This window comes from Triturus cristatus, chromosome 9, assembly GCF_964204655.1.
Source record: "Triturus cristatus chromosome 9, aTriCri1.1, whole genome shotgun sequence".
Lineage (NCBI taxonomy): Eukaryota > Metazoa > Chordata > Amphibia > Caudata > Salamandridae > Triturus > Triturus cristatus.
The window spans coordinates 7,130,177-7,145,572 of NC_140592.1; the positions used below are offsets into that span (position 1 = coordinate 7,130,177).

At 52.0% G+C, this 15,396-nt stretch overlaps 1 protein-coding gene across 1 annotated transcript in view; it reads right to left on the reverse strand.

Annotated features, from left to right (window-relative positions):
- STAB1 (stabilin 1) overlaps positions 1-15,396 on the reverse strand; it is a 1,212,756-nt gene that overhangs the window by 620,393 nt on the left and 576,967 nt on the right. The window contains exons 33-34 of the mRNA XM_085624210.1: positions 5,239-5,340; positions 2,506-2,616 (exon numbers count right to left, since the gene is read on the reverse strand). Coding sequence (XP_085480336.1) covers positions 2,506-2,616; positions 5,239-5,340 — 213 coding nt within the window. The remainder of the gene's footprint in view (positions 1-2,505; positions 2,617-5,238; positions 5,341-15,396) is intronic.

A 15,396-nucleotide genomic window follows, 5' to 3' on the forward strand; every position in this document is an offset into this window, starting at 1 on the left:
CATCTCTGCTCCCTTCCTCCATACCACTGCTGAATGAGATCACTGCTCCCTTCCTCCATACAACCACTGAATGAGATCTCTGCTCCCTTCCTCCGTACCACCATCTCTGCTCCTTCCTCCGTACCACCACTGAATGAGATCTCTGCTCCCTTCCTACGTACCACCACTGAATGAGATCTCTGCTCCCTTCCTACGTACCACCACTGAATGAGATCTCTGCTCCCTTCCTACGTACCACCACTGAATGAGATGTCTGCTCCCTTCCTATGTACCACCACTAAATGAGATCTCTGCTCCCTTCCTCCGTACCACCACTGAATGAGTCTCTGCTCCCTTCCTCCGTACCACAACTGAATGAGATCTCTGCTCCCTTCTTACGTACCGCCTCTGAATGATATCTCTGCTCCCTTCCTACGTGCCACCACTGAATGAGATCTCTGCTCCCTTCCTACGTACCACCACTGAATGAGATCTCTGCTCTCTTACAAAGTACCACAGCTGAATGAGATCTCTGCTCCCTTCCTACGTACCACCACTGAATGAGATCTCTGCTCCCTTCCTAAGTACCACCACTGAATGAGATCTCTGCTCCCTTCCTCCGTACCACCATCTCTGTTCCCTTCCTCCGTACCACCACTGAATGAGCTTTCTGCTCCCTTCCTCCGTACCACCATCTCTGCTCCTTTCCTAAGTACCACTGCTGAATGAGATCTCTTCTCCCTTCCTCTGTACCATCACTGAATGAGATCTCTGCTCCCTTCCTCCGTACCACCATCTCTGCTCCCTTCCTCCATACCACCACTAAATGAGATCTCTGCTCTCTTCCTCCGTACCACCATCTCTGCTCCCTTCCTCCGTACCACCGCTGAATGAGATCTCTGCTCCCTTCCTATGTACCACCTCTGAATGAGATCTCTGCTCCCTTCCTACGTACCACCACTGAATGAGATCTCTTCTCCCTTCCTCCGTACCACCTCTGAATGAGATCTCTGCTCCCTTCCTACGTACCACCTCTGAATGAGATCTCTGCTCCCTTCCTCCGTACCACCACTGAATGAGATCTCTGCTCCCTTCCTACGTACCACAGCTGAATGAGATCTCTGCTCCCTTCCTCCGTACCATCTCTGAATGAGATCTCTGCTCCCTTCCTACGTGCCACCACTGAATGAGATCTCTGCTCCCTTCCTCCGTACCACCACTGAATGAGATCTCTGCTCCCTTCCTCCGTACCACCACTGAATGAGCTCTCTGCTCCCTTCCTCCGTACCACCATCTCTGCTCCCTTCCTAAGTACCACTGCTGAATGAGATCTCTTCTCCCTTCCTCTGTACCATCACTGAATGAGATCTCTGCTCCCTTCCTCCGTACCACCATCTCTGCTCCCTTCCTCCGTACCACCGCTGAATGAGATCTCTGCTCCCTTCCTATGTACCACCTCTGAATGAGATCTCTGCTCCCTTCCTACGTACCACCACTGAATGAGATCTCTTCTCCCTTCCTCCGTACCACCTCTGAATGAGATCTCTGCTCCCTTCCTACGTACCACCTCTGAATGAGATCTCTGCTCCCTTCCTACGTACCACCACTGAATGAGCTCTCTGCTCCCTTCCTCCGTACCACCATCTCTGCTCCCTTCCTCCGTACCACCGCTGAATGAGATCTCTGCTCCCTTCCTATGTACCACCTCTGAATGAGATCTCTTCTCCCTTCCTCTGTACCACCACTGAATGAGATCTCTGCTCCCTTCCTCCGTACCACCATCTCTGCTCCCTTCCTAAGTACCACTGCTGAATGAGATCTCTGCTCCCTTCCTATGTACCACCTCTGAATGAGATCTCTGCTCCCTTCCTACGTACCACCATCTCTGCTCCCTTCCTCCGTACCACCGCTGAATGAGATCTCTGCTCCCTTCCTATGTACCACCTCTGAATGAGATCTCTTCTCCCTTCCTCTGTACCACCACTGAATGAGATCTCTGCTCCCTTCCTCCGTACCACCATCTCTGCTCCCTTCCTAAGTACCACTGCTGAATGAGATCTCTTCTCCCTTCCTCTGTACCATCACTGAATGAGCTCTCTGCTCCCTTCCTCCGTACCACCATCTCTGCTCCCTTCCTCTGTACCACCGCTGAATGAGATCTCTGCTCCCTTCCTATGTACCACCTCTGAATGAGATCTCTGCTCCCTTCCTACGTACCACCACTGAATGAGATCTCTTCTCCCTTCCTCCGTACCACCTCTGAATGAGATCTCTGCTCCCTTCCCTCTACCCCTAGCAGATGACAGCTATGATATGTCCCCTTGTGCTCTCTGCTCTCTTCCCCCTCCCACCACCACCAGATGAGAGCTGCAATATATCCCCTTGTGCTCTCTACCCCTAGAACCACCAGCTGATGAGAGGTGCAGCATGTGTTCTCTGCTCTTTTCCTTCTACAACCACCAGATGAGCGCTGCAGAACCCACCTGAAAGTAATGAAGTCAGAAGGTTAAACGGGGCTCCGCTTACCATGTGCTCAATATGGGATGCATTGAAGTATTCAGCCACTGCCTCATTTCCTGGCACAAAAATAGTGTACTTGCTGCCAGAGCCCTCAATTTCCTCAATCAGTTGGTAGAGCTAAATTAAGAAACAAAAACAGTAATTTGTAAAAGTTCCATTTTAATTAACACATCTTGAATGTTAGAAAAACTCTTGAAAAAATCCCCATAGCATCTGTCTCAGTTTCCACCCCATGTGCTGCCTGATAAACGCTTATAATTTAGGACAAGAAATAGTGCAGTTAGTGACTGACCGCAGTGTGCAACAGGCACAGGGGGTTTGACACCTGACGGCATGCAGTTAGTGACTGACCGCAGTGTGCAACAGGCACAGGGGGTTTGACACCTGACGGCATGCAGTTAGTGACTGACCGCAGTGTGCAACAGGCACAGGGGGTTTGACACCTGAGGGCATGCAGTTAGTGACTGACCGCAGTGTGCAACAGGCACAGGGGGTTTGATTCCTGAGGGTGGGCCGTTATTGACTGACCACAATATACAACAGGCACAGGAGGTATGACTTCTGAGGGCGTGCAGTTAGTGACTGACCGCAGTGTGCAACAGGCACAGGGGGTTTGACACCTGAGGGCATGCAGTTAGTGACTGACCGCAGTGTGCAACAGGCACAGGGGGTTTGACTCCAGAGGGAGTGCAGTTATTGCCTGACCACAATATAGAACAGGCACAGGGGGTATGACTCCTGAGGATCTGCAGTTAGTGACTGATCACATGACTGATCAAAGTATGCAACAGGCACAGTGGTTAGATTCCTGAGGGTGTGCAGTTAGGTACTGACCGCAGTATGCAACAGGCACAGAGGCTATGACTCCTAAGGGCGTGCAGTTAGTGACTGACCGCAGTGTGGCACAGGGGGCTTGACTTTTGAGGGTGTGCAGTTATTGACTGACCGCAGTATGCACAGGCACAGGAGCTTTGACTCCTGAAGGCGTGTAGTAATTGACTGACCGCAGTATGCAACAGGCACAGGAGCTTGACTCCTGAGGGCGTGCAGTTAGTGACTGATGGCAGTGTGCAACAGGTACAGGGGGTACGACTCCTGAGGGCGTGTAGTTATTGACTGATCACAGTATGCAACAGGAGGGCATACAGTTAGTGACTGACCACAGTACGAAACATGCACAGGGGGCTTGACTCCTGAGGGCATGCAGTTATTGACTGACCGCAGTATGCAACAGGCACAGGAGGTTTGACTCCTGAAGGCGTGTAGTAATTGACTGACCGCAGTATGCAACAGGTACAGGAGCTTGACTCCTAAGGGCGCGCAGTTAGTGACTGATGGCAGTGTGCAACAGGCACAGGGGGTACGACTCCTGAGGGCGTGTAGTTATTGACTGATCGCAGTATGTAACAGGAGGGTATACAGTTAGTGACTGACCACAGTATGAAACATTCACAGGGGGCTTGACTCCTGAGGGCATGCAGTTATTGACTGACCATACCGTGCAACAGGCACAGAGGGTTTGATTTCTGGGCTGGAGTACATTTGAGCTGGTTTTGCCACCTTTAGGGCTGAAGCAACATTAGAGGTATAGCTCGTGAATAGCTATGAACTTAATTAGCTTGCACTCTCAAACCCTTTCTTAAATGTTCCTTTCCTGAAGCCCTCCCATTTAATAGAAAGTATTGCCTGTTTTTTCCATCAGCTCGCCCATGCCCCTTCTACATTTACTACAAATACGTATACCTACGTGTGCAGAGGAATCTGCCACCTTGGGGAGACCTCCATGCAGAAAACATAGGAGGGGAGGGTCTCTAGCCATAGGTTTGTGAATAGCATTTTGTAGTACATGAGTAGTTCTACTGTAGCACTTCTTTACTTACCATAAATTGCAGTGTGTAATGGGCCTCAGTTTGCAACAAGCACATGACAATGACTTCCAGAGTGAACCTGGTATTTGACTGTCATAGGTACATGACAATGACTTCCAAGGGGCACCTGGTTATTGACTGTCATAGGTTGCAGCGCCAGGAGACTCCGTTAGGAGTGACAGATGCGCTATATAAGCCACACTTTTCATTTCATTTCATGACATTGACTTCCAGAGGGAACCTGGGTATTGACTGTCATAGGCACATGACAATGACTTCTAGAGGGCACCTGGTTATTCACTGTCATAGGTTGCAGCGCCAGGAGACTCCGTTAGGAGTGACAGATGCGCTATATAAGCCACACTTTTCATTTCATTTCATGACATTGACTTCCAGAGGGAACCTGGGTATTGACTGTCATAGGCACATGACAATAACTTCCAGAGGGCACCTGGCTATTGACTGTCATAGGCACATGACAATGACTTCCAGAAGGCACCTGGCTATTGACTGTCATAGGCTCATGACAATGACTTCCAGATGGCACCTGGCTATTGACTGTCATAGGCTCATGACAACGCTTCATGGGAGTGAGGCAGCATGAAGGTTTAGAACTAGGAACAGGACTCCCTCTCCGATGAAGCCTTCGAGGACAAACACATTTACAACAGGGACTGGTGGAGACATCAACGCAAGTCTCTCACCGACATCCATGACCACCATGTAAAGCAACTAACAACACAAGTCCACACTCTGACTTCTCCACTATGATCAAACCTGGAACAGCATCAAGGAAGCCCTGAATGAAGTGTGTGATCTGTTAACAATTTGTTCTGCACCACAGCGAGTTTGATCAAGACCATGAATTTACCTGTAAAGACTCCTTAAATTCAGTGAAGGACGGAACTAGATTCAGCTGCTTCTCTAAGCCAGGTTGGGACGGGGGAACATCACCCACAGAAGGTATTAGAACCTACAGACAACAGAAAAAGGAGGGTTAAAATGTGAGCAGCTGCTTCTGGGTTTAAACAATATTCCGTCAAGGAGTCACACAACCTATTGTCAGAGAGGTACAGGTCTGCAAGCAGCGGATCTAAGCATGCACTGTTGTCACACAACTGTTCTCAGGGAACACGTCTCACCGATCCAGGTAAGGGGACATTTGACAATTTGGTACAAATAATGAACCCAGAATGTGTAGAAAGACAAGATCAGAGGCAGTCAGTGGATTATTTTGGACTGTTATTATTATAGAAGATTTGTTTGTGTTATGTTTTAATGACTGTTTATTGATGTTTGCATCCCAAAAATTTCTAGATTAGTTGTTCATTTAGTAAAATAATATATCTTTAGTAACACAGACCATTAGATTCAGACTCTTGAGAGCTGAACCTGAGGATATTTTCTTTTTTTAATTTCAAAGTATTTTATTAGTTTTTTTTATACAAACAAATACAATAGCATTCTGTCACGGGGTTTGCCAAAAAATAGTATGTATACAATGGTTACATGTACTTTACGGTAAGATAACTGTTATAGCTAAACCCCTCTTACATTGACTTGCCGGGAAATTAGGCAAAGGTTGATAGAAAGAGAGAAACAGAAGAGAAAGAGGTGAGAGGAGGATATGAGAGAGGTTCTGCGGCTCTGAGTCTGATAGGGGTTTTAGTCATGTGGCAAAGCTGACACCCCACTAGATGGTCTATGGCGGGAGAGGTGGTCGCAACAGACAGTCCAACAAGCCCCCCCGATGTCCCATCGGCCCGTGGTGTTAACTTCCAATTCGCTCCATTCCCCATAGGGGGAGGAGAGGAGGGAGCCAGAGTGGCCTCAAGGGGGTTTGTAAGAGTCTAAGTTACGCATCTAGTGAATTCCACATCCCCCTGGTTGCTGGTCTACCGGGGGAGTTCTGCATCGCAATGTTATCCGCACCTCTGAGGTGCGTCACCCAGCTGAACCAGCCCTTGTATGAGGTCTTAGTCGTGTCCTTCCAATTGTTGAGGACCATTGTTGCCGCGGCAGTGAGGAGCAGGTCCAGTAGGTCTTTATCATGCTCCGATCGTAGAGCTGCAGCGACTCTGTTAAAAGTGGATGGGAAGGAGAGTGTAGGCGGAGGTGTTACTTTAAACTGGGAAAGTCTACCTCTAGTAATGACCAAAGGTACTGCCGCCTTCTACAGTAGATGTCCAGAGGTAATAGGGCAGTGGTGTTACTTCTAACTAAGAAAGTTCACCTCTAGGAATGATCTAAGGTACTGCTAACTCTTGCAGCAGGAATACAGAGGCATGCGGCGGTGGGGTTACTTTCAACTGGGAAAGTCTACCTCTAGAGATGATCTAAGGTGCAGCTACCTCCTGGGGTAGGTATCCGGAGGTATAAAGGCGGTGGTGTTTGTTAGACTTGGGGGTCTCTGGTTGGCGCAAGGTTGTCCTTGTGCCAAGCAGGAACCCTCTCCTCTATGTCAGGGCGCAGGATAACCCCTCGCGAATGACCCTTGCTCACCCTCTAGGTGCGTGGCGTGAGCAGCCAAGGCGATTCCTCAGGCGTTGTTGGTTAAGCACTTACAATCGCACACACAGTAAATACATCAACCCCCCCAGAAACGGACACCAGACTTGGATATGTAGAAAAATACGCTTCTTTATGTAAAAATAGGTATATATATATCTCAGCAGATTTATCACAAGACCAATAACGTTTTCGCTATGCCACCAGGTTGTAAAGCAGGCAAATGTTCCTTGTTCGTAGTTTCAAATGATTACTTTGTAGTCTCTCGCAAACGTTACTTGTGGTTCCAGTACTTACATAGATCGGCTCCTGAGAACGGGGAAATAAGGCGTTGCGGGCCCCGAGCCCGATACTGGAATTCTTAAGAACGTGTAGTTGCTTTCGGGAGTCGGCACGGGAGGGTGCGACTCAGCAGGGATGGGGCACCTTTGGATCCTCTTGAGCAGGTGCGTGTAGTCAGGCAGGCGCGGCCCACGACCCTCAGCACGGCAGTGCGGGGGTCTCCTCAGCGGGGGCGGCGCGGCCTGATCTCAGGGCGAGATCGCGAAGCGGGGTCACAGGGCACGGTCCGTGCAGCTGGGGACCCGGCGGGGATCACGATCGTCGGACAAGAATTCCGGCGGGAGGGGTGATAGCGCTTCAGCGCGCTCCAATAGCAGGCGGTGGCAGAGGTGCCGGCGGCCTAGCCCGGGGTAGAGAGCGACTCCGGTCGGAGCGAGGCTCTCAAGGGGGGCAAAGGCCCCCTAGGAGGGGCGATGAGGGGCGCAGTCTTCCTCAAGCGGGATACACACACGGCTCGAGTTTCAGGACGAGCAAAGGCACAAAGAACCCACTGGTCCTGGGGTTCTGTTCAGGGGGCAAGCTCAGATCTAGCCCTTGGAGAATGTTTAAAGCACAAAGCAGCAAAGTCTTTTCAGCAAGTCTCTTCCTCTCCTTTCTCAGCAAGGCAAGCAGCAGGCCAGCTCCTCCAGCGTCTTCTTCTCCTTCTAGTCGGGCAGAGGTTCTTTGTGGTAAAACAGGATTCTGATTTCTTAGGAGCCAGGCTCCTACTTTTATACAGTGATTCTTTTGTTCTTTAGCACCAGGGGGCCCGGGTCTGGCTCATTCCAGTTCTGGAGCACTTTGTTATGGTGACTCTGCTCTTTCCTTTCAGCAGCAGGGCAGAGACATCACCCGCTCCACAGGGGGCGGAGCCGGCTTTGTGGTGGCAGAGCACAGGTCTATTCAAGAGTCAAGGTGTACTCCTCCCACCCATCCTGGTGTAATCTTTCTACCCACCACCTGGCAGCCAACCTGTCTCTGGGGATTCCCCAACCCTGCTCCTTACTGTTGCTAGGCAGAACACACAGACACAGCAGAGGCGGACTGAAATGGCCAGGTCAGTAAATACTAACTTTCTAAAAGTAGTATTTACAAACCCAGGATATTAAAATAAACTTGACTACAAGAAGTGTTTTATTATTCTGAGTTCAGGCATACTAAACTTGACATTCTACCATGCTCTCGGAGTCCACTGGGGTCACAAAGTGTAGTGACTCCAGCAGCCCATTCTGGCCTATGGAGAGCAGGTAGCCTTCAATAGTGAAAAACGAAAATGGCTGTAATTCACTACTAGGACATGCCACACTCATCAGGGCATGTCCTACCTTATGCCTACAATGCACCGTGCCCTTGGGCCTACCAGAGGGGTGGCTAATATGTAGGTAAGGGAAGGTTGAGGGACTGGCAAGTGGGGGCACTTGCGCAGTCCGCGCGACAGTCCCAGACTGCACGCAGGTTCTGCAGTGGCAGACCCTAGACACATTTTACAAGCCCGCTTTCTGTGGGTGGCGCAACCAGCGCTGCAAGCCCACCAGCAGCATTGGCATTCACAAGCCCTGGCACCCCTGGTGCACTTTACTGGGGACTGACAGTAAATCCAATAAACCAATCATGAGCATCAATTACAGGTACACTTTACCTAGGGAGCACTTGCACTGTGGCACGGATTAGCCGTGGCGCAGTGCCCTGAGCGGACAACACCAGCAAAACATCGAGGCACACCATCAAAAAAGTGGAAGGGAAACTCACGCCAAGGTGCCAGGTCTAACACGTGTCCCCTCCAGCTGAAATGTGGGGAGAACTACCCTTGCCCAGGGGGTTCCTCGTCATTAAGGCGGAAATACCTGGACAGACCGTCAGCGTTGGCGTGATCTGTACCAGGATGGTGTTCCACCGTGAAATCCATACCCTGTAGGGAGATGGACCACCTCAACAGCTTTGGGTTCTCACCCCTCATTTGCATCAACCATCTGAGGGGCCTGTGGTCCGTCTGAACCCGGAAGTGAGACCCAAACAAGTAGGGTCTTAGCTTCTTCAGCGCCCAGACCACAGCAAATGCTTCTCGCTCAATTGCACTCCACCTACTTTCCCGTGGAAGTAACCTCCTACTGATGAAGGCTACGGGTTGGTCCCAGCCCTCCTCAGTCATCTGTGAGAGAACAGCCCCTACACCATGCTCTGAAGCGTCTGTCTGCACTAGGAATTCCTTGGAGAAGTCAGGGGCCAAGAGCACGGGCGCCGTGCACATGGCAGTCTTCAGGGTGTCGAAAGCTTTCTGACAGGTGTCAGTCCAGATCACGTTCCTGGGCTGCTTCTTGGAAGTCAGCTCTGTCAAGGGGGCAACAATCGTTCCATAGCCCTTGACAAACCTCCTGTAGTACCCAGTGAGCCCCAGGAAGGCCCTCACTGCGGTCTGCGTCTTGGGGGGCTCCCAAGCCAGGATGGTCTCAATTTTGGGTTGCAAGGGTGCCACCTTGCCACTCCCCACTTGGTGTCCCAAGTACACCACGGAACCCTGCCCGATCTGGCACTTGCTCGCCTTGATCGTGAGGCCTGCTCGGCGCAGAGCCATCAACACTTCCCAGAGGTGGCACAGGTGTTCGGGCCAGGTGGCACTGAACACTGCGATGTCATCCAGGTAGGCGGCACTGAACTCATCCAGCCCAACCAGTACCTGGTTGACCAACCTCTGAAAGGTGGCAGGGGCATTCTTCATTCCAAATGGCATGACTTGGAACTGGAAGTGCCCATCTGGTGTAGAGAATGCTGACCTCTCTTTGGCCCCATCGGTCAAGGCAATCTGCCAGTACCCAGACGTTAAATCAAACGTGCTGAGGAACCGGGCAGCCCCCAGCCGATCAATGAGCTCATCAGCTCTGGGGATGGGGTGCGCGTCAGTCTTAGTTACTGAATTGAGTCCTCTGTAGTCCACACAGAACCGGAGTTCAGGTGTGGCTCCCGGCGCAGCAGCTTTGGGGACCAAGACCACGGGGCTGGACCAAGGACTGCTGGAGGACTCAACCACCCCTAGCGCAAGCATTTTGGAGACCTCCTCCTTGATGCAAGCTCTGACCCTGTCAGTTACCCTGTAAGCCTTGTGCTTCACAGGTAAGCTGTCTCCTGTGTCCACATCATGGACGCACCAATCTGTGACACCAGGAACCAGGGAGAACCTATCTGGAAACTGCCCCAGCAAGTGGCGGCAATCTTCCTGTTGTTCGGGCGTCAGGGTGGGTAAGAGGTTAACTCCATCCACTGACCCATCTTTCTCAGAGGCTACTAAGAGGTCAGGAAGAGGCTCGGTCTCCTCTTCCATTCCATCATCAGTGGCCAGCAGCATGCCCACTTCGGTCCTCTCTAAGTGGGGCTTAAGGCGGTTAACATGTAGGACCCTCAAAGGGTTCCTGGGAGACTGCATGTCCACCAAGTAGGTGATAGGACTTTTGCGCTCCACAACCTCAAATGGACCTGTCCACTTATCCTGAAGTGAACAAGGCTCCACTGGGGCCAAGACCCACACCTTTTGTCCAGGTTGAAGCTCTACCAGAGTGGCATTCCGGTCGTACCACCGCTTCATCTCCTCCTGGCTGGCTTCCAGATTTGCCTCAGCAAGTTGCCTGAAACGCCTAGTCTGGTTTCGGAAGGCCAGCATGTAACTGTATACATTCTGGGAAGGTTTCCTGGGAGATTGCTCCCAGCCTTCCTTTACCAAACTCAGAGGTCCTCTTACCGGGTGACCATACAGAAGCTCAAAGGGGCTGAACCCTAGAGACTTCTGTGGCACCTCTCGGTAAGCGAAGAGCAGGCATGGCAAGAGGACGTCCCACTTACGCCTCATTGGACCGTCTAGGCCCATGATCATGCCTTTGAGGGTTCGGTTGAATCTCTCAACCAACCCATTTCCTTGGGGGTGGTAAGGAGTGGTGAACTTGTAATTTACCCCACACTCTTTCCACAGGGATTTCATATATGTGGATATGAAATTGGTCCCCCTGTCGCTCACCACCTCTAGAGGGAATCCCACTCGGGAGAAGATTCCCATCAGTGCTCGTCCCACCACGGGGGCCGTCACTGTCCTCAGAGGGATGGCTTCAGGGTACCGGGTGGCATGGTCCACCAAGACCAGGATGAACCTGTTGCCCAGGGCTGTGTTGGGGTCCAGAGGCCCCACAATATCAATACCCACTCGCTGGAATGGCGTACCGACCACGGGGAAGGGTTGCAGAGGAGCCTTGTGCTTCCCTCCACTCTTACCACTTGCCTGGCAAGTCTGACAGGTTCTGTAGTAGGAATCTGAATTCTTGTGCATTTGGGGCCAGTAGAAGTGGGTGACAAGCCTGTCATAGGTCTTGTCCATCCCCAAATGTCCTGCTAAAGGCACATCATGAGCCAGCCCCAGTAGGAAGGGTCTGAACTTCTGGGGTACCACCAGCACACGGGCTGACCCAGGTTCAGCAGCCTTAGGCTCTGAATACAGGAGGTCACTCTCCCAGTACACGTAGTGTGTTTTGGCCTGAACACCATTGGCCTGGTCTGCAGCCTGCTGCCGCATACCCACGAGAGAAGGGCATTCTTTCTGCTCCCTGCAGAATTCCTCCCTGGAGGGACCTCCTTCTTGCTGCCAATGGGTCAGCTCAGGCAGGTCTCCCAGTTCGGCAATCTGTTCCCCGGTAGGCTCCAGAGCATCCCCCTCAGGGTCTGCTTCCTCCTGGGCCGTGGGAACTTCGGGGGCCGGTTTCCCGCGCCTCCTGCGCCTTCTCCCTAAGGCCGGTTCCTGGACCTCTCCCTCAGGCTCCAGGACCCTCTCAACACCCCTACTGGCTGCCATGGACCGGGTGGTCACGCACGCCCAGTCGGGTAGACCCACCATCCTCAGATACGTGGTCTTCCCCACCTTTTCCCAAGGGGAGCTCTCCAGGTCGTTCCCTAGCAGACAGTCTACAGGCATGTCAGTTCTCACAGCGACTTGTAGAGTACCAGAGACCTCCCCCCTCTCAAAGGGAACTTGAGCCATTGGACAACGACTCTCCATGTTGTCAGCATTGACAACCCTACAGTAGGCATTGGGTACAATCTGCTCTTGAGACACCAGGTGTTGCCTCACCGAGGTCACGCTGGCTCCTGTATCTCTAAGAGCCTCAACCTTCTTTCCATTGATGGTCACTACTTGCCCATATTTCTTACTGTTAGAGGGTAAGTAGGTTTCAGGGACCATCTCACTGTCTCCTAGCGAGACTAGGGTCATATGCGCAGGACCCCCACCCTCCTGGACTGCTACCTCCTCCCCAAAATTAACTTTGCTACTTGCCGGGGTGGAGCACCAGTGGGTGCTGTCTTACCAAACAGGCGACACTTAGGATCAGAGGCAATGTGACCCGGGTCACCACACCTGTAACAATTGAAGGGCCCCTTTGGAACAGGCCTACCTGTCGGGGCCCCGTTCTGCTGCGGGGGTGGGGGAGGCTGAGAACCCTTCTGCTGGTTCCCTTGGGAATTACTTTGGGGGCCTTTTTGGAACCCCTTCTGTTTACCCCTGTCCCCCCCACTCTTCTGCTGGGGACCCTGCCCACCTTTGGCGGAGTCTCCCACTTGACCCTTGTGGACCCTGGTGCTAAGCCAGCGGTCCGCCTCCTCAGCAAGCTTCCTCGGGTTGGACAGCTTGCTATCAATCAGGTGCTGGCGTAGCTCAGGAAAACATTGACTGGACAAGTGCTCCCATGCAATTAAATCAAGCAGCCCTTGATAATCATTCACTTTGCTACCCTTCACCCTACCATCCAGTGCTCTGCAGAAAAAAGTTACATACTCCACATACGTACTCTCAGGGATCTTCTTAGTCTCCCTGAACCTCTGTCTATATAGCTCAGGAGTTAACCCATACCTGGTCATTAAAGCTTCCTTCATATGGGGGTATGAGGTCTGGACTTCTAGGGGCAAATCTAACAGTGTGTCACGCCCTTCAGCAAGGAACCTTCCCCACAACCCCGCTCCCCAGTCTTTCTCAGGGACCCGGTGTGAAGACATGGCCACCTCATAGGCTCTAAACCACTGCCCTATGTCATCCTTTCTAAAATACTCCTTTACTACATCTTTGGGGATGTACACCTTGGACTCTACCTGCACCGGTGGTGTGCTGCCACCAGAAGGAGCGGTGTCCAAACTTTTCGCCTTCAGCTCCAACTCCTTCAATCTTATATCATGATCCATTTGGCGTTGTTGTGCCTCCAAGGCCAACTTCTGCTTTTCCATTTCCATTTGTCCTGCCAACTTTGCCATCTCCATTGCATGCGCCCTGTCTGCTGCCCTGTCTGCCATCTCCTCTGGCGACAGGACTCTGCTGGGCTCCCTAAGGTTGTCGGGTGGAACGATGTCCCCCGCATTCTGTGGGTCTCTTGACTCCTTCCAGGCTCTCAACGCCTTGGTGTACTGGACCTTCCTCTTGAATCCAGCATGGGGAACTCGGAGTTTTACACTGTAGCCTTTCAATTGCTCTACTGTGTATCCCTCCAGTCCCTCCCAATCCACCTCATCTATTCCAGAAATCACAGAGAGTGCTCTTCCAGCAGGGAGTGAGCCAGGCATGGCTGAAGCAATGGTCGGTGTCTCAACAGTTCAAAAATGAAAACCTGTGGCTGCGTTACTTGGTCTGCTCTCACTATCTGGTGATTAATAATTCACTGTATGCAAATTACAAATGCAAATCCGAAATCCCAGCCGCTGCCAACAATGTTAGACTTGGGGGTCTCTGGTTGGCGCAAGGTTGTCCTTGTGCCAAGCAGGAACCCTCTCCTCTATGTCAGGGTGCAGGATAACCCCTCGCGAATGACCCTTGCTCACCCTCTAGGTGCGTGGCGTGAGCAGCCAAGGCGATTCCTCAGGCGTTGTTGGTTAAGCACTTACAGTCGCACACACAGTAAATACATCAACCCCCCCAGAAACGGACACCAGACTTGGATATGTAGAAAAATACGCTTCTTCATGTAAAAATGGGTATATATATATCTCAGCAGATTTATCACAAGACCAATAACGTTTTCGCTATGCCACCAGGTTGTAAAGCAGGCAAATGTTCCTTGTTCGTAGTTTCAAATGGATACTTTGTAGTCTCTCGCAAACGTTACTTGTGGTTCCAGTACTTACAGAGATCGGCTCCTGAGAACAGGGAAATAAGGCGTTGCGGGCCCCGAGCCCGATACTGGAATTCTTAAGAACGTGTAGTTGCTTTCGGGAGTCGGCACGAGAGGGTGCGACTCAGCAGGGATGGGGCACCTTTGGATCCTCTTGAGCAGGTGCGTGTAGTCAGGCAGGCGCGGCCCACGACCCTCAGCACGGCAGTGCGGGGGTCTCCTCAGTGGGGGCGGCGCGGCCTGATCTCAGGGCGAGATCGTGAAGCGGGGTCACAGGGCACGGTCCGTGCAGCTGGGGACCCGGCGGGGATCACGATCGTCGGACAAGAATTCCGGCGGGAGGGGTGATAGCGCTTCAGCTCGCTCCAATAGCAGGCGGTGGCAGAGGTGCCGGCGGCCTAGCCCGGGGTAGAGAGCGACTCCGGTCGGAGCGAGGCTCTCAAGGGGGGCAAAGGCAGGCAGGCTCCCGAGTGTCACAGCCCTAGGAGGGGCGATGAGGGGCGCAGTCTTCCTCAAGCGGGATACACACACGGCTCGAGTTTCATGACGAGCAAAGGCACAAAGAACCCACTGGTCCTGGGGTTCAGTTCAGGGGGCAAGCTCAGATCAAGCCCTTGGAGAATGTTTAAAGCACAAAGCAGCAAAGTCTTTTCAGTAAGTCTCTTCCTCTCCTTTCTCAGCAAGGCAAGCAGCAGGCCAGCTCCTCCAGCGTCTTCTTCTCCTTCTAGTCGGGCAGAGGTTCTTTGTGGTAAAACAGGATTCTGATTTCTTAGGAGCCAGGCTCCTACTTTTATACAGTGATTCTTTTGTTCTTTAGCACCACGGGGCCCGGGCCTGGCTCAGTCCAGTTCTGGAGCACTTTGTTATGGTGACTCTGCTCTTTTCTTTCAGCAGCAGGGCAGAGACATCAGCCTCTCCACAGGGGGCAGAGCCGGCTTTGTGGTGGCAGAGCACAGGTCTATTCAAGAGTCAAGGTGTACTCCTCCCACCCATCCTGGTGTAATCTTTCTACCCACCACCTGGCAGCCAACCTGTCTCTGGGGATTCCCCAACCCTGCTCCTTACTGTTGCTA